This window comes from Gopherus flavomarginatus, chromosome 6 (genome assembly GCF_025201925.1).
Source record: "Gopherus flavomarginatus isolate rGopFla2 chromosome 6, rGopFla2.mat.asm, whole genome shotgun sequence".
Lineage (NCBI taxonomy): Eukaryota > Metazoa > Chordata > Testudines > Testudinidae > Gopherus > Gopherus flavomarginatus.
In genome coordinates, this window is record NC_066622.1 from 129,723,279 (window position 1) to 129,748,862 (window position 25,584).

The following is a 25,584-nucleotide window of genomic DNA, read 5'->3' on the forward strand; positions in this document are numbered from 1 at the left end:
TATGTGTATTATGACTATGCATTTAAATGTTTAAAATGTCACACTGGTCAATTTACAGGTGCAGAAATGGATAAAGATCTGGATCTGAAAGGAGCTTACAGTGATGGAACTTTTAGAAATAGGAAGATTAAAAATTGAAACATTCTCTACTACTAACTGCTCCCTTACCAGAGTATACCGGTTACAAAGTCCACCTAATTAATGGCACAGTTGCAGAATTAGCAGCACCTCTGTTCCCTCTCTGGTCTGAGCACCCACCATAGTGGGGCCTTGTGCACTTACTTGTTGCAGGGTGAAATTTCTTAATTCCTTCCCTCCTTAGGCTGGAACTGGGTACACTACCCTGTATAAACCAACTGTTTATCAGGCTGCAGGGCAACAGGTTTTGGGATCCTGTGATTGGTGATAGTGATTAACATCCTTCTGACTCCAAACTGATTTTATTTAGCAGTTAGTGTAAATCATTGGTTGGGTTTGTTTTTTTTAAGCAGGATGCATGTTTTAAAATGTTAACATTCCATAATGATAGCCAAGGGAAGCTGAGCTACTTAACACACACCTAAGTTCCACTGTCTGAGTTCTCCTTTGTACCCAGTGAGAATCCTTTTAAAGCCAGCAAGGGTTTTTTGTTCTGGGAGCTGTTGGTCAAAGCAGTTGCAGGGAAGATGAGAGCTGAGAGTGTCATTAGAAGCCCTTGACATTCCCTTAAATAGAAACAGTTAGGGCCAGTTGTTTGATCTTCTCCTTCCAGGATCATCCCTACTAGTCATCTATGAGGAAGCACTGAGTCAAAAATGTGCAGAGAGCCAGGTCCCTGCACAACAGAAACAAGTTTAAGAGCACTCCTATACTTGTCTACTGCTGACATACCCTCCCCACCCGTGACTCTGGCTAGGTTTTACTTTAATGATTTCAACCGTTTGAGGGGTTCTAATGACACTATACACAAGGGGGTGTAGTGGGATTAGTCTGACTGTTTAACAGGCCTTAATTCCTGCAATGTTGGCCAGGCACCCTAGCTTGGCAACTTTTCACATTTAGTAGTGAATTGACAGTTGTAGCAACTCACCTACACGTCCCTTTTTCCAAGCAGACCATTCAGCCTGTCTGCATTCTTAGCTGCCCTAGTCTCTAGCTAGAAGCAGGATTCCATGGAATAATGTAAGTAGTATGCCTTTAACTTCGTCAGTGGAGGCAGCAGCAGGTATTGGCCAGAGTGTTTAGTTGCATCAAAAACATGGGGGTATATCTGTGGAGGCTGTTCAAATCTCTACCTATGGAGAGAATTACTTAAGTTTGTCATATCAAGGTCTCTACAACTCTGAGGGCTAGGAATTTGTTTAAATGAAAACTGAGCAGGCACCAAGTTACAGCAAGAGAAACTGTGGCATGCATATCACTTGTCTATTGATCATCTAAATCCTACTTAAAACCAAAAGCATAAAACATGCTTTGTCTTAAAGTATGAATTCCTTTACTAAGGGAAATTAAATGGTAACTACAGCTATGTACTGGAGTAGTTTTCTGATCCAATTGATCTCCTAGAGTCTGTCATACCTTCACCTCACATTGTTACCTAAGCTTAGAGTAACTTAGGTCAAGAGTTTCAGTGGGGTGGGAGAGTTTGGCCTTACAGTGAGTAGAAACAAGCTGTTTAAGATGGGAGTTTAGTGTCCCACAGCAAGTTGCTCCAGTCCACTAAACTCCTATTAGCATTCCTGCAGAGTACATAATGGCTAAATAACTTAGTTTTGGTACAGTGTTTGTCAAGCATCTTTGAAGAAGCCACATGTGAGTTAATACCCACCTTCCCCCACTTACTATAAAGGAAAGGCAGTGTAGATCTTGAGAATTAGAATGGCAAAGAACAAGCAGGAGATTGTGTGAACCCTCATGAAGTTCTGTTAAGATTACAAGTGTACTGCACTTGTAATCTTATGTTTTAGTATGAACTTATCCTGTTCTAGCAAAAATTAGTTTCTGCTGTACAGCATCTCTCCTCTTTCTTCACTAATGGGGTTAATGCCTCACAGGTGGAGGAGGACTAACCTTCCCCCGTCCCATTCAGGGTACCAGATTGTCTGCAGAAGTTGGCACTTTAATTTCTGACCATTTATAACATTCTAACTGCTGTGCTGTAGTTAGTGATTTGTTTTCCTCTTCTCCTTCCCTCCCCTCCCCCAAAAAAGGAGGCTAGTAGCCTGATGGTGCTATGCCACCCCACCCCCCCTTCTCATGCCCACCTAAGATTTAGCTAGTTCTAAGTGCTCTGTTGTGGTAGGCAGCATTTACAGGCTCTGTAAGGTTAGGGTTACAGGCTGCCTGTCCCCAGCCAGCCAACCCTCACTGCTTCTGTGCCTGAGTGGGTTTCTCAAGCTGTTCTGTCTGAGAAGATGGAACCATGCACCTGATGGAATGTAAAGTTGGGTAATTCTCAGACCTCAATATCCCTTTGTGGGCAGGTAGTAGCAACATGCTGCAAGCCAAAGCCGTTTTCACTTCAGCCCCTTGCATACTCATGCTTGAAGGGAGGCTTGCAGGGAAGGAAGTATATTTTGAAGACAAAACCAGTTCCAAAAATCTGATGTTTTTGTTAACTTCAACAGCTCTCAGTGGTGAGAGCAAAAAAGCCCACACTACAAACATAGCTCAATGGGATGGGACCAGTGGTCTATGGAGTCTAGTATCTGCTCTGGCAGTGGCCAATACTGGCTACTTCAAAGGGGACAGAAAGCAACATAGCAAGCAGTTATGTTCTGGGAAAGTCTACCTCTAGGTAAATAAGGCTTGTGACTAAGGGATGAGTAGGGCCCTATCAGATTCACAGCCATGAAAAACATTCTAGATGGTGAAATCTGTACACTATAGATTTAATGGAGGTAGACCTGTTTCTCAAAATGGGGATCCTGAGCCAGAGGGTGGTTTTAGGGACAGGTCACAAGGTTATTTTAAAGGGAGTTGCATTATTGCCTGCAAGCAACAGTGCAACAATAAGGGTGGCAATACCATGCCACCCTAACTTCTCCACTGCTGCCTGCAGCGCTGGACAGCCAGAGAGTTGTGGCAGCTGACAGAGATCCCATCTCTTTAGGCAGTAGGGCAGAAGTAAGGGTGGCAATACCATACCATCCTTCTACAGTGCTGGTGGCAGTGACACTGCCTTCAGGCTGGGCTCCTGGCCATCACTTGCTGCTCTCCAGTTGCCCAGCTCTGAAGGCAGTGTCTCCAGAAGCAGCACCACAGAAGTACAGGTAGCAGTACTGCAATCCTTGCTATAGCCATCTTGCAAGCCCCCCCACCCACACACTCCCCTTTTTGGGTCAGCACCCCAACACCACTGAAATTTCAGATTTAAATGCTGAAATCATGAAGTTTGATTAAAATCTTGTGACCGTGAAATAAACCAACTTTGGTAAGGACCTAGGTATGAGTGTCACTCCCTGCTTTGGGAAGGGAGAAGTAGAGGTCAAATCTTCTCCATGGCAACAGAAATAGAATCCTGGGCAAAAAAGTTACCTCATCATTCTTATTCAATATAAAGTGTGGAAATCTCTTCTGGCCCTGAAGGCACTTGAGTCAACAGCACATGCAGAAGCCACCAGAACTCTCATCCAGACCTGGTTGCTAAAAAGTTAAGTACAGTTCATCATGGATTTTCTTATTAGCCTCTAATGCATTCTAGTATCCAGGTAGATCTCAACTTGATCAAATCACCCCAGAAACCTATCTAGAAGTTCATTGGAAAAAAAACACACAAGTGTTTGAGGCAGGGACTACTTTGTTGTCTACTACACAACAGTAGTATGCCCATCTTTAGAGGCTACTGTAATACAACCCAGCACCACAAAGTTCTGTGGATCTCAGCTACACTAGAGCTTCTCTGGGACAGTGAGAACCAAGGACTGTGGAAGAGGCAACCCTAGTGGTATCCTTTAAAACAGGCATATCAGACTCACCATCTGATCAGGGGTCTAGGTTAGAGTGATTGACAAAACTGGCTTGACTTCTAGGGTACATGGTAGCACAGCTGAGAGCTTGGATCAACTAACTAAAGATTATGCTATAGACTAAAAGTAGCCATTTTGGCTTGGGGAAGGGTCTCAGAGGCAAGGCTCCAGCCCAAGACTGGATTATCCACACTGCTACTTTTAGTCCCGTAACACAAGCCTGAGTAAGTTGACCTGGGTTCTGAGACTCAGGGCTGCAATAAAAAAAAAATCTGCAATGTAAACTATAGTCACTATTACCTTTGAAAGAACATTTAGAGAGGTGTCTTCTAGTGGGAGAGGAGATTCCAGTTCCAGAAGTTGTTCAGTTCCCAGGAATTAGTTCTCATCCTTTTGTTGGTTTAATCATTAGCACCCCCTTTGGAAGGTTGTGGCATGAATAGGTAGGCCTAGCACTAAAGGGGAGCTTACATATGGATTACACATCCCAGTTGCACCCAGTTCATGTCAATACATCCAAAGAGCCAAGGCCTTGGTGTCAAGCTTGCTACAGGCAAAATTAATCCTCCAGGTTTGGTGTGCTAGGCATCTAGGAAGCTATTCACAGAAATCCCTTGGTGCATTGGGAAATTAGACAGGCGAGTCTACACACTTAAGAACTTCAACACAGCTGCACTACAGTGAAGATACTATGTGGACAGAAGCGCTTTTCATAGGTGTAGTTACTACATCTCCACAAGAGGCAGTAGCTATGTTGACATGGCACTGTCTATACTGGGGCTTAGGTTGGGTAACTGTCAGAGGTGTGGACATTTCACACCCTTGAGCAAGGTGTCTACCACTGTAGACCTGGCCTAAGCCTCATCTCAGGAAGATTTACAAATGAAGTTTCCATTCCTCTGCAGAAGAAAGGAGCTATTGGATTGGTTCCCCAATAATTCCTTGTTTTACAAAGCTTTTGCTTTATGTGGGGAGGGACTTCCGTTCCTGTATATTATTCTATTTTAATTAAATCTTTGCTTAGCCTTCTCCTGCCCCCCACCCCCAATTTGCCACTTCCCATTAATGATAATGGAAGAGATGTGCAACAGCATGAGGCACTTCTCACCTGATAGCTACGGGGGGTGGGGGGAGGAATGTTGCACACTTCTACCAGGATAGGTTAAATAGGAAGAGATTAGGAGACAATGTAACAGGGAGATTTAGACATATGAACTAATATTAAGACAATTGTGATGAAGTATCAGAGGGGTAGCTGTGTTAGTCTGGATCTGTAAAAAGCAACAGAGTCCTGTGGTACCTTAAAGGCTAAACAGATGTATTGGAGCATAAGCTTTTCTGGGTGAATGTGACATGCATCTGAACAAAGTGGGTATTCACTCACAAAAGCTTATGCTCCAATACATCTGTTTAGCCTTTAAGGTACCACAGGACTCTTTGTTGCCGTTATGATGAAGTTATAAATTGCTGGAGAGCTTTGAAAGGACACTTTTGGTGGCCTTTGTGGAAGGCTAAGGCTTGCTGCTGGTACCTCCAGCACTAACAATGGATTGATTTGGTATTCCATAGGCAAGGACAATGGACAGAAAAACAGCTTCACTCAACTTATCAGATGGATAGACGTCTTAGTTTAGTCACCCCATGTTTGCCCTGTAGCCTAGCGATATGCATGCAGGAAGCCAGTGGATCAGCTATAATTTGAGCTAAGATCTCTGCTTAATAAAGCATTCCGCAGAGACATTCTACTGCTATGGTCAGAGTGACTGACTTTTGCCAAGGACACTGCAGAAATGATCACTCCTACAGGATAGGTTTTTTGAATGTGCAATTAAAATTTATTGCGTTACATAGTAGTTACCAGAAGGCAGCTGAAGCACAATACAAATTTCAGACTTAAGAAAGGTCAGTCTTGCAGCCACTGGCAATTTCACAATTTAAGTGGAGGGCATGGAGGGGGACAACCACTTTTTGACAAAGGATGAAAGTTAGTAGAACCTGCCCATTTGCTTCCTAAGCACTTATTTTAGACAGTGGGCTTCAGTCTGAAAGCAAGTGCTTCCATGTTACTTGGAATCTTGTGCCTATTCCAGAGACGAGGGAACTGGAACACAATAGCTTACTGTCATCACTGTGATGAAGTCCAAGCCATGGCATAAAGTTGGCAAGTATAACGTATCATCTTCCTGTTAAGATTCCTCTTGCTCCTCTATTTAATCTTGTTCTCAGTAGGTGACTTACTGTCCTGAGGAGTGCTTTGGTATTCCACAGAAATCTCAGTGTGTTTAGATATGCCACCCTATTATTCCTGCATATTTGCATAGAGGGCTTCAAGTTGGGTCTGAAAGTATTTAGAGAGTTCTGCTCTCTTTGCCTTCAGGGTTGGAGTCAGGAGTCCCTGTTCAATAGTGAACATCTCTGGATGAATGTAGATGTCTTTAACCTGAGTGCAGAAAGATAGACATTTACACTCTCTAGCACATCATGGACCACTAGTTTATCAGCACTATGTTAAAACTGAAGAGCCACTGAATTTCCATAGGGACAGGTTCTTTACTAATGTAGTTCAGGACTGGTTTAAGCTACAGCAGTGCATACTTCCTAGGCCTTTGGCAGCCACCGTTTGCCTGTGCTAATGTCTGTTACATAATCCTAAATACTCACTTGTTCAAAGGACTTAAGGCCAGCTTCTCTTCCTACTTTGACCATGTCTTCTAAAATAGCTTTTTTCAATACCTAGAATAGACCAAGTTGAAAAACTGATGTCATGTAACACAGCAAGCATAAGTTTAAAGCTACCTCCCTTTCTAAATCTGTGGTGGGGTAGTGGTCCTGTTGTCAAGTTATGCTTAAAGGTGTTGGATACTTACCACTCAGTCTGTGTTCAGAGCCCTATAAACATTAGTCACATGCCCACGAAGGCCAGTAGAGCATTATCCTCATTTGCCAGATTGGAAGTCATTACACTGCCTTAGTCTTCCTAAGCTCCTGTGGCAATGGCAGAGCTAAGACTGGAACTCAGGGCTCGCCACCTGAACCCAGTGCTTACTCCAGGACATAGTCACAGCTGTTTTGAGTAAGGGCTAGCAACTAGTATTTTAAAGGGAAGCTTAAAATGTAAAACTCTAAAGACACTAAAATATCCTAAATCCACATTAAGGCAGTTTCTGCCAGACTATTGTTCTCTGCAGCACAAGTATAATACACCCAGAAGATACAATCTTAAGATAAAAAGCCACTTACTGAATTTTTGTAAGTTTCTTCAGACAAATCTTTTATTCCAAGTTTTGCTGCAAATTTTGGAAGTACCTCAGGGTCAGGAACCACTATACCCACTAGAGAGGACTGTGGAAAGAATCATGTTTGGAACAAGATGTATGATATGAAAGTGTCAAAAGTTTAATGCAATCCTGCTCAACATTTAACTGTTGGACTCAGTACAGGAGTCATACCTAGAATCTCAGACTGAGACTCTAGGACTGGAAGGGACCTCGAGAGGTCATCGAGTCCAGTCCCCTGCCCTCATGGCAGGACCAAATACTGTCTAGACCATCCCTAATAGACATTTATCTAACCTGCTCTTAAATATCTCGAGAGATGGAGATTCCACAACTTCCCTAGGCAATCTATTCCAGTGTTTAACTACCCTGACAGTTAGGAACTTTTTCCTAATGTCCAACCTAAATCTCCCTTGCTGCAGTTTAAGCCCGTTGCTTCTTGTTCTATCATTGGAGGCTAAGGTGAACAAGTTCTCCCTCCTCCTGATGACACCCTTTTAGATACCTGAAAACTGCTATCATGTCCCCTCTCAGTCTTCTCTTTTCCAAACTAAACAAACCCAATTCCTTCAGCCTTCCTTCATAGGTCATGTTCTCAAGACCTTTAATCATTCTTGTTGCTCTTCTCTGGACCCTCTCCAATTTCTCCACATCTTTCTTGAAATGCGGTGCCCAGAACTGGACACAATACTCCAGTTGAGGCCTAACCAGTGCAGAGTAAAGCAGAAGAATGACTTCTCGTGTCTTGTTTACAACACACCTGTTAATGCATCCCAGAAGCACATTTGCTTTTTTTGCAACAGTATCACACTGTTGACTCATATTAAGCTTGTGGTCCACTATGACCCCTAGATCCCTTTCTGCCATACTCCTTCCAATGGAGTGTCCTCCCATTCTGTATGTGTGAAACTGATTGTTCCTTCCTAAGTGGAGGCTCAACCCAAAGAGGCTTTGCAGAACTATAGGATTCTCACTTTGCCCATCACCGAAATGAACAGATGACATGGATCAGAGGAAGTGCCTAGTTAAGCTAAAAATTTTTTAATAGTGGCAATTATTGCAGAAAATTCTTTTCCAGGTGTCTGGCTAGCAAATCTTGCCCACATGCTCAAGGCGTAACCACCACTCTGTTTGGTATCAGGAGGGACATTTAAGGTCAGATCGGCAGAAACCCTCAGGGTTTTTTTTGTCTTCCTCTACAAGATGGGGCACTGGTCATGGGCTGGTTTTAACTAGAGTAAATGGTACTCTCTAACTTGAAATCTTTAATCACAATTTGGAAACTTCAGTAAATCAACCTGGGTTACGGCCTTAATGCAGAAGTAGGCGAGATTGTGGCCTGTAACATGCAGGAGGTTAGGCTAGATGACCATGATGGTCCCTTCTGGCCTTAGTCTAATACAATTGCCTGAGTCCTCTGGATAGGTGAGTGTTATACAACAGAGTACTTACCATTTGAATTAGAATTTTGCATAATTTAAATAAGCTCAAAGTGTGAGCTACAGTTTAATGTCTTCTTCAAATCAGAGTTTAACCACCCAGCCTATGCTCTGGGCACCCATTTCTTAAAAGTGATCAGTCTGTTTAAGATGTTTCAGCATTGGTTTAAATGCTCCTATTAAAATTCCCATGTACTTCATCAATTGCAGTGATATCACTTAGGCAACTTCTGATCACTCAAAACCCACAGAGATATTGAATTACCCCTAAGTTAGTTCTTATCACCTCCCAGTATACTTACAAATCCTAAAAATTGTGGGATAGCATCCTGACAAACACTGCTGAAGAGAAGATTCCTGCCCTCTAATGGGAAGGCTAGTAAGAGACAGCCTTATTTGCAGGCAGAGTTCTTTTTTTTTTGCTTTAAAGAGTCCATGCATAGTCTGACCTCCTGTATATCACAAGCCAGCTATACTCAGAGGCTGTGGAGGGGAAGCTGCAGCTTGTACACAGAGCAAGCTTCAGAGCAATTGATGGGTCTGAAGTACTCAAGGTAATGCTTCAGAAGGCTCAGTTCTTCAAGGCTGAGCACTCCTTTCCTATTTAGGAAGTAAAGCACCCAGGAAAGCAGCAATTTACCTTTAAACTCTCCCCGTGTACAAAAACTTGGGCAACAGGAGCACTTCTGACGTAGACATTTTCAATCTTCTCTGGTGCAATGTACTCTCCTTGTGCTAGCTTAAAGATGTTCTTCTTTCTGTCAACGATCTTCAGAGTTCCGTTCTGCAGTCATGTTTAAATGTTAAGGTGTTTCTTAGTCGTCAGTCATTCCTCACCCCCCCCCCCCCCAATTAAAACTTGCTTATAAAAAGAAGACCTACTCCCTTTTGCAATGGATTTAATTTTTGTTGCATGGAATCATGCAGCTTGTCTCAGACAGCTGCATCTTCGCAATCCCACAGAGAAGTTGAGAGGTACTAATTGGTTCAGAGAAACTGATTATCTTAAGCCCCAACTCCTCCGTTATTCTTCTAATTATCTCAGGACATGATTAGGCAGCACCTTTATTTTCTCTCTTAATAAAGAGATCTCACCTTGCCTGATCATTGTGAAAGCAATGGCATGTTCTTGAGTTAAATTACTGGCCTGACAGGTGTGATTTGAAGCCTCCCTTGTCTGAGCTAATTGGTCTTGGGCACTCCACCCTCATGCAAGAAACTAACAGTTACTGCCATCTTTGTTTCACCACATATTATACCAATCATAGTGGTGAGAAGGGGTCCTTAGATGGGACTCTACACTGACATCTAAAGTTTTGATCAACACCCCAATTTCAGACACCAGTTCTATGTCTATATTATCTTTGTAGTATGCCAAACAAAGCCCCCAAATTTAACTAATTAGTGTTATCTGGAGTATATACCCAAAAGATGTATAGGCCTATCTTTAACAGTTTGGGGAGATACTAGTATTATGTACCTTATTACAATCCAATTTTTTTGCCATCACTACAAGTTTTAGTAGTGACTATCACTTTCCCAAGATTCCTCAACCAACTAGGGAAGTGTTCCTCCTGTAACAGGTATTAAGCTAGTGAAAACTTACTGGCATCCATTTCCCAATGTCTCCAGTGTGAAGCCAGCCATCCTTGTCAATAGCTTCAGCTGTTCTCTCAGGATCCTTTAAATAACCTTTGAAGACATTTGATCCTTTAATGCAGACCTACAGCATGCAAACAAGAGCCATTTGTCATTACATGTAGCATTGCACCACTCCTCACAACATCACTCCAGAGACAGGTTTGCCTACCTCCCCTTCATTATTGGAAGAGAAGTAGTTCATGTCAGCCACATCTTCTAGTTTTATGATATTGCAGGGTAGAGGGGCTCCAACATGACCTGCAGGAGAAATTTAGGCAGATTTTACTTGTAAGATCTAACCTTTTGCAGAATCTATGGGCAACTTCCTCATACCCTCAAGGTATTTTGAGGGAGTCAATTTAAAGTCACTTCTGCTTTGAGACACACTGGAATTCAAATGCTTGAGATTCTTTCAGCCCCTCCTCCCCACCCATATGTTGCTTTGGAGTTTCTAAATAGTGAACTATTCAAGGTAGGAAAGTACCAGCTGGATCAGGGATGTTCACTGCTGCAGGAAAACAAGCCCAACAGATCTTGATTAGAGGTGAAGAGCATTTTAACTGCCAGGTTATTCTTTATGCTGAAACTATAGAATCTCCTACATTTCAAATTCCTCTCTATCGAGATGCAAGTCATTGGTTCTTACCACTGATTGTTTAAAATCCTAGGACATGTGTAAGTTAGTTTGCTCCCTCCATCTCATGTCCTGGCAGTTTTCTAATTTGGGTAATTTCTGCCTAAATTTCCCCACTCCTGCTCATCTTTTTCAAATTGTATTTGAAATTTTACCCTGTCTTAAGTCTCAGCTACTGGGTGCTGGTAAATGGATTTCTGCCTAGTAGTTTCGATTCATAGTGATTAAGTAATCCAAGTTGGATCTAGCAGTTTCCTGAATAATGGTTATATTGAGGCTTAGGTACCCAATATTTAGGTTTTATTATGAGCAATAAAACAGCTCTGCATTCCGCCAGGAAGATACTGAATCAACATCCACTTGTATTCCATATGTTGTGCAGAAACATAACAGTACCTCCCTGGATTTTTAGATAAGGTCCCTACCAAATTCATGGTCATGATTTTTAAAATTGTAAATTCCATGTCAGCTATTTAAATCTGAAATTTCAGTGTTGTAATTGTAGGGGTCCTGATCCAAAAAGGAGTTGGAGGGGTTGCAAGATTGTAGGGGGTTGCAGCATTGCTACCCTTACTTCTCTGCTGGTGGTAGTGGTGGTGGCAGCATTGCTTTCAGAGTTAGACAGCTGGAGAATGGTGGCTGCTGGCTGAGAACCCAGCTCTGATGGCAGAGCCACTGCCAGCAGCAGTGCAGAAGTACGGATGGCATGGTATTGCCACCATTACTTCTGTACTGCTGCTGGCAAGGGACTTACCCCTCATAGGTGGGCATCTGGCCAACAGCTGCAGCTCTGGCCACCCAGCTCTGAAGGCAGCTGTCAGGGTGGCAATATTGTGACCCCTAAAATAACCTTGCAACCCCCCACAGCTCCCTTTTGCATCAGGACCCCCAGTTTGGGAAACACTGGTCTCCCTTGTGAAGTCTTTATAGCATAGGGTAAAAGCACAAGACAAGATTTCACAGGGAGAGACTAGATTTCATGGCTGTGAATTTGGTAGGCCCTTATTGTGTTTCAGGAGAGAGATTGGAGATTCTGGGTGAAGTGTGAGCAAGGAAGACATGCATGTGTGCTTTGGTCCTTTAGAGCGGTGATTCTCAAGCTTTTGTACTGGTGACCCCTTTCACATGGAAGCCTGAGTGCAACTCCCTTATAAAACAAAACACTTTAAATATGTTTACTCTTATAAATGCTGAGGCAAAACAGGCTTGGGGTGGAGGCTGAGAGCTCACAACCCCCCCATGTAATATCCTGAGGGGTCCTGACCCCCAGTTTGAGAAGCCCTGCTTGAGAGCCCAAAGAATAGTTCTATCCTTCTGCCCCTAACAAAAAAAAAAAATTCTATTAAGCCAGCTGGTCAGTAAGTTCATGTAATGAACAGAAGAGAGGTTATTCAGCTAGCCAGCCCTCAAAGAAAAGTGAAAGCAAGGTTAACTGGTGCTAATGGGTGTTTGAGAAGTTGCGTAGACTACAGGGCAGCAATAAGCTGAAAAAGAGTATTTAAGTTGTGTCTCCCACGGTGATTTTTTCAAAGGCTCCTAGGACAATTTAGTTGCCCAACACCATGGAAGTGAGGCATCTGCCTTTGTCAGCTTCAGGGAAGACCTTCAATCTCAGCCATACCTGTTGTGCAATCTCCAGGCACTGTGAAGGTGCAGCCAGCTGCGCATTCTGTCTGACCATAAGCTTCAAAAATCTGGATAAGATGGAAACAAATACCCTTTTAGTGTCAAGTCCTTGTGCAGTCACTGCTGTAACATAAGAGTTGTGCCCATCAGTAGAGTGTCAAGATGTACTTTACATGACAATATGAAGTCTTTTGCCACTTCTGGCATATTCAGCCTTTGCGTGCAATAGAAGCAGATAGCTGCACACCATATTCTTTGCTATTGTAAAAAAATCCAGATCCAATAGCCTGCTGTTTTGTTATGGTCAGAATTTTACCACTGAAGGCTTAGCCTACATCCAGTCCCTTTATATAAAAAATTCCTAGTGCAGGCCTGCCTGTTAAACATCAAGAGATCTCATCCAAACTCTTCCTATTGGAGGAAACTGATTTAGCTTTCTTGCCCTGAGCTGAGCTGTCCAAACTCCTTTCCTAGTCCCCTCCAGAGCCATTCCCACCACCCACACCCTGCATAGAGCTAGTGGTGCACTCCTGCCACAGAGGGCCCTACATAAAGTGGCTGAAGTGCAAACACTTGCTAACAGGGCACCTCATTCAGGAAGAGGCCCTTATTCTACATAGCACAAAGTCTAAAGATTGTATGATGTTGGATCCAGCTAGAAAAGTGCAAGTATATAGATAGGGGAGAAGAGTTTTGGTGTGATCAAGAGTCAATGATGCAGAAAGAAAGTCTGTTCTAGAAGTGAGGTCTTTTAGTGCAAAAAACTGTTCTCTGCAATGTGGAATGCTATGGCATTTGTCTTAACTGCATGCTGAGAAGTCCATACTTCATATAAAAATAATTCCCCCACTATACTCAATCTGGGCCAGTGTCACTTATCTTTGAAAGTGCCATCTAAAAAAGTGTTCTGTCAAATCAAGTCTGACAAGTTGCCATAGTCTCAGAGAAGAGTCTGCACCATGGAATAGGATGGCAAAGATGGCTCACCTGACATCCCAATGCTCCTCTGAGAAGTGTCAGGACAGAGGGAGATATGGGGGCAGCTGCTGTTACCATTATATGCACTTGCCCACCCATGGTCTCCTGCAAGAAATGATTAAATAGTCAAAAAAAGGCAAAGCCTGATCCATCTATAGGAGTCAAGAGTTTGTGATTAGTCAGCATGTTTAACGGGATCTCATTTTAAAGTGGTGTACAGGAACCTATGACTTCATTCAAGGTATGCCTGTTTTCTTGATTTCCTCCTCCCCCTCTCCTTAACAGCAACCACTGCCACAAGCAGCTAGCAAGTCACTGTCTAAGCCACTCAGCGGGCAGCATACCACTTCTTGAACAGAATTGAGCACTGCTCCAGCTAATGGAGGATTAAGGCTTAGTTGCCATTCACTGAAGGGAGGATCACAAGATATGCCAACAGGCATCAGTAGTGCCAGCACCAAGTTGCTCAAAGGAAAAAAGGTTGAGACATCACGGTATTCTGTCCCACTTGGCTCTAGAACATGGTAGCTACTTTTTGGAATTACTTCAAGGCAGCCATGTCTAGCTTAGAAATCAGATCAGCATTCCCCCCTGCTAATTTGGCAAGGGTCTAGAAGTGCTTTTTTAAGTGCCAAGAATTACAATCTGTCAATTGAGGTAGCTACATGCAACATCTGAACTGGCGGTGGAATGCTTGTCCGTTATCCATTTTACATGGCCAGCCAGTGATCACTCAAAGATTAGATTTCTACCTTCATCTTTAGCTTCCAGATCTCATTCCCTCCCCCTTCCATGCTGTTATTGCCCCAATTTGTTGAGCCAGTGGCTGCTCACTCTGAAGACCTGGGCTATTCTCCTGTACCAAACACTATCTGGTGTACACCACCTTACACTAATATACCATAAGGAGCAATCACCAAGGATTGGACGCTTCTAGATTTTAAGAAGACATTCTATTTAATAAAAGCAGCAGCCTCATCTTTCAGAGAAGAGTATCAGCTCAACTCTGCCTTCAGACTCAACTCAAGGGCAGAGTATATTTTCCCCAGACACTTCTGTCCAACTGGAACACAGCAACTCAAAGTTGCATTCATGTACAATGAAGTTAATCACTGCAAGTTTAACAGTTTTACTGTGTTGGTTTGAACTATTGCTATAGAACAGTGTAGTGTTTTTAGACGTCCTTGTGTGCAATTCACCTCAGCGTTACAGGCCCAGAATGGGAAATGTAATCGACAGATGTGCCAAGTCTGCTACAATACAGCCTGGCTCTTCAGCTCATGTTAGACTCCAGCTTTCAGCTCTGATCCAAGGTAAAACAGCATTACAGTGGCTATAGTATGGGAGTCTTATTTGGCTTACCATGCTGTTCTAGTCTCTGCTGATCTCCAGCAGCTCATCTATCACCTTATTTGGGCCTGGAACGGTTACTGTGAATATATTCTGTTACTCAAGTTACATGCATCTTTGAGACATACCTGGACTCTCTTAAAGATCATTTTGTCCCAAATGCTGTCATTTCGGAGAATGCCCTTCTTCACTTCATCCAGTTTTCTGGCTAATGCAAAGTTTAACAAAACCCGTTTCAATGGATTCTGTGCACCACTTTGTATCTGCAGGTGAAAAGCAGTTTAAATGAGTTTATTCATGAGCTCACCAGGACATTTTCCCTCATGAGAAACAAACATGATTTTTAAAAAGTTTGAAGAGTGCTAGATTCAGTGTCTAGTGCCATCTTCCTCCATTTAGAGACAGCATGGACATTGGGGAATATAATGGTGCCACTCGGTGTAGTGGTCACACCTCAGCCATGACCCTGAAGGACTGCCTGTTTGGTAGACTGGGCCATGCAGACTCTGCAAAGAATGCCATGACAGTAAAGACTGCCAACAGGGTTTGTTTGCACTTTAAATAAAAGCCGACATTCCTGCCATGAGTGTTGCAGTTGAAGATCCATATTTAAATTTGATTTTCGTGGGAAGTTGTCATAAACAGATAGCTAAGGGTTAATGTCTTTCACCTGGAAAGGAGTAACCTGAAACACCTGACCAGAGGACCAATCAGGAAACAAGACTTTCAAATCTGGGTGGAGGGAAGTTTTGGGTGTGAGTTCTTCGTCTTGTGTCTGTCCCTCTCGGCTATGGGAAGGATTTTTCTGTCTCCTGCTTTCTAATCTTCTGTTTTCAAGTTGTGAGTACAAAGATCATAAAATAATAAGGGGTATTGTTTTTTTTCTTTTGTATTTACGTGTGTAGTTGCTGGAGTGTTTAAAATTGTGTTCTTTCAAATAAGGCTGTTTATTCATTTTTCTTTTAAGCAATTGACCCTGTATTTGTCACCTTAATACAGAGAGACCATTTTTATGTATTTTTTCCTGTTTTTATATAAAGTTTTCTTTTTAAGACCTGTTGGAGTTTTTCTTTAGTGGGGGACTCCAGGGAATTGAGTCTGTAGCTCATCAGGGAATTGGTGGGAGGAAGAAGTCAGGGGGAAAAGAAAGTCTCTGTTAAATTTACTAGCCTGACTTTGCATTCCCTCTGGAAGAAGGGGGTGGGGTGGGGGGAGAGATTGGCTCTCGGTACTTGTGTTTCCAGGACTGGAAATAGGGAGGGTGGAATCCCTCTGTTTAGATTCACGGAGCTTGCTTCTGTGTATCTCTCCAGGAACCCAGGGAGTTAACACCTGGAAGGAGGAGGGGGAAGGAAAATTGTTTATTCCCCTTTGTTGTGAGACTCAAGGAATTTGGGTCTTGGGGTCCCCAGGGAAGGTTGTTGGGGGGACCAGAGTGCCCCAAAACACTCTATTTTTTGGGTGGTGGCAGCTTTACCAGGTCTAAGCTGGTAACAAAGCTTGGAGGTTTTCATGCTAACACCCTTATTTTGGACGCTAAGGTCCAAATCTGGGAATATGTTATGACATGGTGGCAGTGGTGGGATAGATAGAATCCAGAAGCCAGTAGGAATTTATATTTTTCTTTTCTCTGCTAGGGGCTTTTAAGCAGAGAGGGTTTGGTTTTAAAAGGAAAAACAGAATTTTTTTTCCTGCTCTCTTGCAGTTTTGGCTTGCATATTAAGCAAGGAACCATTAAGGAACTATTACGGGTCTTGTGACACAATAGCACTCCCATTGTGAGACAAGTATCCAGCAATACACATGCAAATAAAGTGGTTTTTCTGGTTTACTTTACATTGAAAAGATTAGCTAGAGGAAGAAAAGGAAAAAGGCACTGTTGCTAGGCAGACCCCAGGAGGCAGAGAAGTTGCAGTTCAGACAACACACACCAGAGGGCGCCTCAGCACAAGAAAGCAGAAAACATGAGTTCCAAGGAAAGCCTAAGGCAGGAGTGAGCACGGCAACAAGCCATAGACAAAGAAAATGAATATAAGAGACGGACAGAACTAATTAATGCAGAACTAGCCAAGGAAGAGGCAGCCCACAAAAGAACAAACAACAAACAACAACAAGAGGTAGCTCACAGAAGGAAACAAGAAGAAGAAGAAGAAGAAGAAGAAGCAGCCCACCACAGAAAACTACAAGAAGAGGTGGCCCACCGCCGAGAAATGGAAAAACAAAAAGTGAAGAGAAGGAAAAACAGAGAAAACATGAACTGGACTTAGCGCAAGCTGGGCTGCATGCTCCAACCAATCCTAACAACCCTTCGCCAATTTGCTTCCACATCCCAAGAAATTTCCCACCTACAAGGCAGGTGATAACACTGAGGCCTTCTTGGAAAATTTTGGAAGAGCCTGTCTTGGGTACAGCATCCCTGAAGACCAGTACATGGTAGAATTAAGGCCACAGCTCAGTGGACCTTTAGCAGAGGCGGCAGCTGAAATGCCTAAGGAGAAAACGAACGACTATAAACTTTCAAACCAAGGCCAGATACAGAATGGGGATAACCCTGAATCATGCCCGTCGGCATTTCAGAACCCAAAAGTGGAAACCAGATGTGTCATTTTCAAAACACGCCTACTACGTTGGGAAAAATTATGAGGCCTGAATATCAGGAAACAAACAATGTTAAATCCATAGATGAACTGCACCTCATACAAATGGAGCAGTTCTTGGATGGTGTTCCTGAGGACATAACACGGTACATACAAGATGGAAAACCCTAAAATCTCACCGAGGCGGGGGAAATTGGAGCCAGATGGATGGAAGTGGCAGAAAGCAAGAAAGCTACTGTCAAGGGGAACGAATACCCCAGGGTGCACACCGACCATAAACCCTACAACCGAGGACAGCCAAAGACCCCACATACAACCCAAGTAAAGCCACAGACGCCCTATTCTTCCACCTCACCAGTCTCCAGTAACTCACCTCGACCCAGTGACCAGTCAGATGAAAGATGCTTTAAGTGTAATGAACTGGGACATATCAAGGCCAACTGCCCAAAGACCGCCAACCGAGTGCAGTTCATTACACCACCATCACACCAAATATCCCCAGGCCCAGATGCCACTCAGATACCCTTAGAGCAAAGGGAAATTTTGAGAGTGGGCGGAAAGAAGGTTACTGCATGAAAAGATACGGGGGCACAAGTGTCAGCTATCCACCAATCCTTCGTAGACCCCAAATTCATCAACCCAAAGGCCCAAGTGACAATTTACCCCTTCATGTCACAAGCTGTAGACTTGCCTACAGCTGAACTGCCTGTCCAGTACAAAGGCTGGTCAGGAATGTGAACTTTTGCAGTCTATAACAACTATCCCATCCCCATGCTACTGGGGGAAGACTTGGCCAACCAAGTGGGAATGGTTACACGTAACCAAACCAGGCAAGCTTCCAGACCCATTCCTGTTCCTGAGCCGTCCACAGACGCCCCGTCTGTGTTACCAGAAACCCAGACAGAGGTAGTGGACCCGAATTCCATGCCAACCACTGAAACAGCCACAGCACGTCCAGTCACAGGCCCGGAACTGGAACAACCAGCACCAGCAATTGCAACCACATCTTCAAACTGAACACCAGAGGGCGCCAGCGAGCCAGAACTGGCAGAATCAGCAGACAACCATACCCAAAAGGCTCAGCCAGAGCCTAAAATACCCTCAGGTGCACCAGCAGAGAGCGGTTCACCAGCAACGGAAACAACCCCATCACCTACATCGCTTCCAGAGGGACCAAGCCCAAATCCACAGTCTGAGGAAGAACTGGTGACCCCAGCCTCAAGGAAACAGTTCCAGACTGAGCAGAAAACAGATGACAGCCTTCACAAAGCTTGGGTGGTGGCATGGAGCACCCCACCGCCTCTCAGCTCTTCTAATCGATCCCGGTTTGTTATAGACTAAGAACAGAAGTATGTGAGGTATTTGTATTACTGTAGCATTTAGGAGCTACAATCATGACACCAAGCCCCTGCATTGTGCTAGGCTCACTCCTCTAATCAGGACTGCTGCCCCCAACTTGTGGGTATTCAGTACATTTAAAGCCAAGTTTCCAGTAAGTGCTAAGTTGTGTGAATTTGCAACTGTTGGAAGCAGATTTAAGTGCATGTAAATTCATCTAGGAAAGCAGCAGCTTTTAGTACCTTGTCATAGATCCTGTTGAGCAATCTTGGTACTGTTGGAAACACAGTTGGCTTCAAGGTTCTCATGTCATCTGTTAGTAATCTGATGTCTCCTTGGAAGAAACCCACTCTTGCACCACTGGAGTAGATTATAATCTAAGAAAGTAAATATACAGAGAATGAGCCTAGTTTGGCAAGTCCTTGCTTGGGGTAAGAATTCCCAGCCTCATATGACTAGGAGTCTCAGAACAATTCATGAGTCTAAGGCTATGCAGGCTTGTCAGATCTGTAGCCTGCAGCTTCCTTGGAGAAATGAAATGGTTCTCCTTTGTGCTTATGCACCTCCTGGGAGCCAAGGATGAAATCTTCATCATATCTCCATTTTATGGATGGGCAAGTTACTTGTACCTGTTAACCAAATGACATCCCTCTTGTAGGTCTAGTTTTTATCATGACATCCCGGACTGTAGTGCAACAAGTGAAGAAACAGTGAATTGTGATATTAAGGTCTTTAAGAACACTATTACACTCACTGCTATTTTCTGAGTGTTAAGTGCTTCCTGTATTCAGTGATCTTTGGCATTAAGATTCAGTACCCCTGAGATTTACAAGGCTTACAGTTTCTATTTTACAGATAGGGAAATGAAAGCAAAGGGGCCAAGTGACTTGCTCAAGGCCATTGAAGTAGTTCAAGAATCAGGATTACACAGAAGGTGAGGTTGGGTAGTGAGTGTACTTTGTGAAAGGATATTACAATATGGTCCGTATGTAGTGTACATGTGGGCTTCTAGACCTACTCTGAATGCTTCTGAAGGGCTATAAATACAATTAGAGGTAAGGGAGGTTTAAGAAAACACCTAAACAAGTGACATTGCAAAGTATATAGTGTAGAGGACACTTGGCAATGGTGTGACAGTGTTGCTTTAAGGTGGGAAATACCCACCATCAATCTCTTCAGAGGTAGCAGATACCAAGCAGGGCTATGTTTGTCAGATAACCTTTGTCAGAATTCTGTTTACTGCTTACTTCATTCAAACTGATTGAAATGTGAAAATTAATGAGATTGGATCCATTTCTCAATGGGATCAATAAGATCTTTGGCATCAAGTTCTGTGGGATCAGGACTGGCCTGAGATCAGTTGTAGTTCTTTATTTCCATCTGGTTAAAAAGCTTTTCTATGCCTTAGGAATAGAAGAGCCCTCAGTTCCTCCCATGACCCCTTACTTCCTTTATCTTGCTCACATTTAACCCCTATTGGTTCAGGCCCTTGATATAAGGGGCTTTGGCTCAGGGCCTGTTAGTTTGGGGATATTAAAGTGTTGCAGGTGAATGCTAGAGAGTCAGCATGATAATGTAGACCCTGGTGTTCACACCTTACATACTGTTGCAATATATTTTGTACAAAGTACAACTGGTAAGGTAATCTGAGAACTCAGTTTGCTGATACATCATACAGGGTAATCTTTGCTATATGTATTTCAACAAATTCCAAGTTTCATGGTTCTGCCCAAACAGATGTTGGCAAACAAGTCTGTCCTCAAACAAAGGAATGCGTGCTGTGCTTAATTTGTATTTAAGGACTAAAGAGTAAAGCAGGAAGGGAAACCAAGGAAGCTCAAACAGGTGAGCAAGTGTATGTGGAAGGATGTTCCCTGCTGGTTATCTCCTAGTGCCCAGCTGGAAATTTTCCAAGCAAGTGACAAACTTAAAAAAAGGCGACTAACATCAAGGGACCCCTTCTCTCCCTGCCCATCCCATACATTGATGTCATTGGACTCTGGGGGAGAGGGGTCCTGACCTACAGGGTTTTGTCAGTAAGATGGCTAAAAGCATGTGTTGAGATGCTTTGCTTGAATCTAATAGTTTCAGCTAGCAAAAAAGTAACCCAAGTGGGGCTAGCAGATTGTACTATGCAGATGCTTGCTTGCTGGAAGCCTGAGCAATTCGTGTGGGAGCTACTTCAGCAAGGCATTTTAAGGCACCCAAGTTTGCAGGACAGAGGTGACTTAATCTGGATCATACCCTGGTAAGTCAGTCTCCTGATTTGTGCTGCAATGTTTTGTTATTTGAGACTTACAGGTACGTGCATTCACACATCCGCAGAAGGTTTATAGTACATGTTTGTGTGATGCACCAGTTTGTCTACCCACATATGTATTTAGATTAGGGCTGTCAATTGCCTTTAACTCATGTGATTAATAAATGTGAGTTATTCTACTTGACAGTGCAATTAGAGTTAAATTTTTGAATTTTCTACATTTTCAAATATCGATTTCAATTACAGAATTGAGTGTACAGTGCTCACTTTAGATTTGATTACCATTTTTACTGTGCAAATACTTGTAAGATGTATGAGCTGAATTGAAAAATATTAAGTACTGTAGTGCTTTTGAGGAGATTGCTTTGTTTGAGTGCAGTTATGTAACACAACCTACACTGGTAAGTTGTGTCATGTAAAACTTTAGAGCCTACAAGTCTGTTCAGTCCTATTTATTCAGCCAATTGCAAAGAGAAGCAAGTTTGCTTACATTTACTGGAGATATTGTAAAGAAGCAGGCAGCATTGTCACCTGAAAGGGAGACCAGGCATTCACATGGCACTGTTGTAGCTGGCATTGCAAGATGTGTGCCAGATATGCTAAAGATTCACATGCCTCTGTTTTGGCCATCCTTCTGGAGGACTTGCTTCTATGCTGAAGACACTTATTAAAATATAAACACTATTTGTGACTTAACTCCTTGGGGGAGAATTGTAGATCTCCTGTGGTTTTACCTGCATTCTGCCATATATTGTGTTATAGCAGTCTCCGATGACCCAGCACATGTTGTTCATTTTAAGAATACTGTCACTGCACATTTGACAAAAGGCAAAGATACCAGAGAGATTTCTAAAGATGGGTCAAATGCTGTAGCTAAGATTTGAGAATCTGAAGTGCTTTCCAAAATCTGAGAAGGATAAAGTGTGGAGCATGCTTTTAGAAGTCTTAACACTACTCTGATGCAGAAGCTACAGAACCACCAAAAAAAGAAAAAGGAAAAGTCCAAACTTTTGCTGGTGGCATCTGATTCAGATGATGAAGACGAACATGTGTTGGTCTGCACTGCTTTGGATTGTTATTGAGCAGAATGCATATCCTCTGGAATGGTGATTGAAGTATCAAGGGACATGTGAATCTATCACGCCTGGCATGGCATATAAAGATTGTGACACTGGCTACAATACTGCCATACAAATGGCTGTTCACTTTCAGGTGACAATGTAAACTAACTTGTTTGAGAGATTGCTTTCCAAAATCATGCACTGTTCAGCCAGATAAGTTAGGACACAATAGACAAGAGACGTCAAGAAGGTGAATTGGGCAGGCTATTTAACTTTCTCAGAAGAGTGCAAGAAAAGCCACTGAAGTTGGCCAGATGCCTTTAGATATAAGGGCATCATGTTATCAGATGAAAGAAAAAAGTTTAGATAACATTTTGCAGGCTACATTACACTTGTTGCCAAAAATATTTAGTTCAAACCTTTATTGGCAAGAATGTATATGAATGTTTTGATTAGTCATAGTTACATTTGTTTAGTGGTTGGTATATGCCCTGGAGCATGACTATTAATATCACTAAATGGTTTTGAAGGTTGGCCTATGGACAATCTGGTATTGGCCACTCACAAGTCAGTAGCTGACTGCTATTGAGTGAAGTGTGTGCCATTGTAGGACTGGTTGCATGGACAGAACTTCTATACCAAGGTCCTTCCTGTAATGGTCTGGTAGATCATTTATATAAGTGTTTCCTTAAGGGTTTGATTTACTCTTACCTGTACTACTCTCTCAAACATGTGAGCCAGAGGAAGATAGGACACTGAGATGTCTGAAGTCTTGCAGTCAAATGTAGTCTACAGTGAAACAGAACAGCATTGAGGTGGGAGATTATAGTTATGCCACAGCATATAAACAGATTCATCATATCTGTTTAACCACAATATTGAAGTGGCAGGTAATTTTACACCTGCTCCAGCCTACTCAGAGGTTTGGTGAGTCAGAATTTTGGTATTGGCCCCCCCCCCCCCCCAGAGTGATCCTTTAGAGACCACTAAAGTTAACATGGGTGGGTGGGGGGACAGGACACAGAGGCAGGGTGGTGGCCATTTGCAATTCCTGAAGTCCCTGTCTAGTAGGCTCCAAACCAGGCTGAGGAAATTAAGTCAGGCACTCTTTCCTCCAAATCCCACTCTTTCCAGAGAGTGTCCCTGTATAGACATCTTCCTAGAAGGAACACAAGACACAACTCTCTTGAAAGAGAGACAAGCCCTAGGAAAGGCTCAGGATGGGAAGTTCAGCTCCCGATCTGAGCAGCCAGGATTTAGAAGTTTCATATCCTGTGTTCTGGCTCAGATCCATTCTGAGGACTAACTTCTCATTTCTGTAAAAGATACATTCATGTTCTGGCTTTGGACAGGAGTGAGATTAGTTACATTGGCCTGGTCTGCAGGGGAAACTTGTCCATCTCAAAGTCCTGCACACAGTGTAGGCTGATTGTTAAGTTGACTGTGGCAACTCAGGAGGACTTGAATAGTTTTGTGATGCTGGGTGGCTTAGACAGGATAACAAGCCTCCAAAAGGAGCCAACACCAAGTTGGTCTGCACACACAAAAGCAGCAACTTACCTCAGTACTTTTAAGGAAAGCAGCGGCATTTGCAACAACATTTTCATGTGTCAGCATGGCTCCTTTTGGGTCACCTGCCAAAGATCATGGGGAAGAATAAACTCATGGCAGCTGGAACCACTGGGGATTAGGCAAGTTTTACAGTTTACATTTGACTCAGTCACTTGTACATTTGCAAGCCCTCAGGGGATTCATTTGTGGTATTGGACTCAAATCATGTTTCCATATGTAACTAGTAAGTCTTCACTAGCAATGTAAAAGTATTGCTGTGGCAGGTCTTTAATGTAGCTGTGTAGTCAAAAACCCCACTGCCCACAATGGGAGTAGCTCCCAGTGCTGGTGCTCTGTCTACATTATCACTTTACAGCATTAAAACTTGCAGTGCTCAGGGAGGGTGTTTTTTCATTATGTAGTCTTGAGACAGAGCTTTAGGATCAGAGATCGAAACCATCCCTAAACAAACATTACATCTAATGGCCTACAGAATCCTGAGGTGCAGTCTAGGAGTGTCTCCAGGTAGGCATGTTTTAAGTGGAAGTGAGAGCTGTAGGTTTAAGGGATAACATGCCCAAGATGGAGGGCCAGATTTAGACTGGTGGAGCTATTCACTTTAGTGGAGTTGCATGGATGTAACAAAAGAGATTTTTGTCTCATGTCTGCTATCCCTCTACATTGGCTTCCATTTTTAGTTTTAGTGTAGTGTATGAAGTCTCCTGCAGTTATTCACTACAGGAAGACAAAGCAGGAGAGGCTCTCATTTGATAGCAAGTACCATCAAGCAGCTTGTTTCTCATAGAAGGAAATTATGTCTTCTGCATTTCAGGTCTTGAGACATTTCCAGTATTCCCCTCTCATCACAATAGTCTCCCCTGATCCAAGGGAAGAAAGTTCAGATAAGACAGATTAGTGTCTGAACTCTACTTGTTACTTACCCGTTGTTCCACTGGTGAAACAGACAACGCCAAGATCCTCAGGTTTAGGAGGCTAAAAAGATGACAAAAGCAGCAGTGTTAATTTCATAATCCAAGGGTTTAAAATCCTTTGCTCCACTACTGTAGTTTCAAGGGTTTCCCCCACTTTGAACTTAAGTGTCCAAAAAGTGGGACTTGCATGATCACTTAAGCTTACTTACTAGCTTAAATCTGGTATGCTGCCACCAGCCAAAAATATAGTGTTTGGCACACTTCTGTTCCCCCAAAACCTTCCCTGGGGAGCCCAAGACCCAAACCATCCCTTCTCCTTCCCCCTGCCAAAAACTTTCCCCGCCCTGGGTTGCCTTGGGAAGCTACACAGATCCAAACTCCTTGGATCTTAAAACAAAAGGATTAACCATTCGCTTCCTTTTCCCCCCCCACACCAACCCCTGGTGAGTTTAGACTCAATCCCTTGGATTCCAAAACAAGGAACAATCAATCAGGTTCTTAAAAAAAGCTCCCTTTAATTAAAGAAAAAGGTAAAAATTGTCTCTGTAAAATCAGGATGGAAAATGCTTACAGGGTACTTAGATTCATATAGCCTAGAGGGACTCCCCCACCCCAGCCTGAGATTCAAAGTTACAGCAAACAGAGGTAAGAATCCTTCCAGCAAAAGACACATTTACAATGTAAGAAAACAAACGTAAGACTAATCCGCCTTGCCTGGCTATACTTACAATTTTGAAACATGAAAGACTGATTCAGAAAGATTGGGAACACCTGGGTGTACGTCTGGTCTTAGCCCCAAGAGCGAACAACGAACAAAAAAACAGTACAAACAAACAAAGACTTCCCTCCACCAAGATTTGAAAGTATTTTGTCCCCTCATTGGTCCTCTGGTCAAGTGTCAGCCAGGTTCACTGAGCTTCTTAACCCTTTACAGGTAAGGGTTAATGTCTCTTAA

The 25,584-nt window shown here is 43.0% G+C and overlaps 1 protein-coding gene across 1 annotated transcript in view; it reads right to left on the bottom strand.

Annotated features, from left to right (window-relative positions):
* Nucleotides 1-5,796: 5,796 nt before the first annotated feature.
* ACSL5 (acyl-CoA synthetase long chain family member 5) overlaps nt 5,797-25,584 on the bottom strand; it is a 41,428-nt gene continuing 21,640 nt past the window's right edge. The window contains exons 9-21 of the mRNA XM_050958045.1: nt 24,639-24,690; nt 23,707-23,780; nt 22,858-22,935; nt 19,068-19,202; nt 15,019-15,153; nt 13,550-13,645; nt 12,558-12,630; nt 10,472-10,560; nt 10,268-10,384; nt 9,302-9,445; nt 7,188-7,289; nt 6,609-6,680; nt 5,797-6,387 (exon numbers count right to left, since the gene is read on the bottom strand). Of these exons, the coding sequence (XP_050814002.1) occupies nt 6,247-6,387; nt 6,609-6,680; nt 7,188-7,289; nt 9,302-9,445; nt 10,268-10,384; nt 10,472-10,560; nt 12,558-12,630; nt 13,550-13,645; nt 15,019-15,153; nt 19,068-19,202; nt 22,858-22,935; nt 23,707-23,780; nt 24,639-24,690 (1,308 nt within the window). The 3' untranslated portion in view covers nt 5,797-6,246. The remainder of the gene's footprint in view (nt 6,388-6,608; nt 6,681-7,187; nt 7,290-9,301; nt 9,446-10,267; nt 10,385-10,471; nt 10,561-12,557; nt 12,631-13,549; nt 13,646-15,018; nt 15,154-19,067; nt 19,203-22,857; nt 22,936-23,706; nt 23,781-24,638; nt 24,691-25,584) is intronic.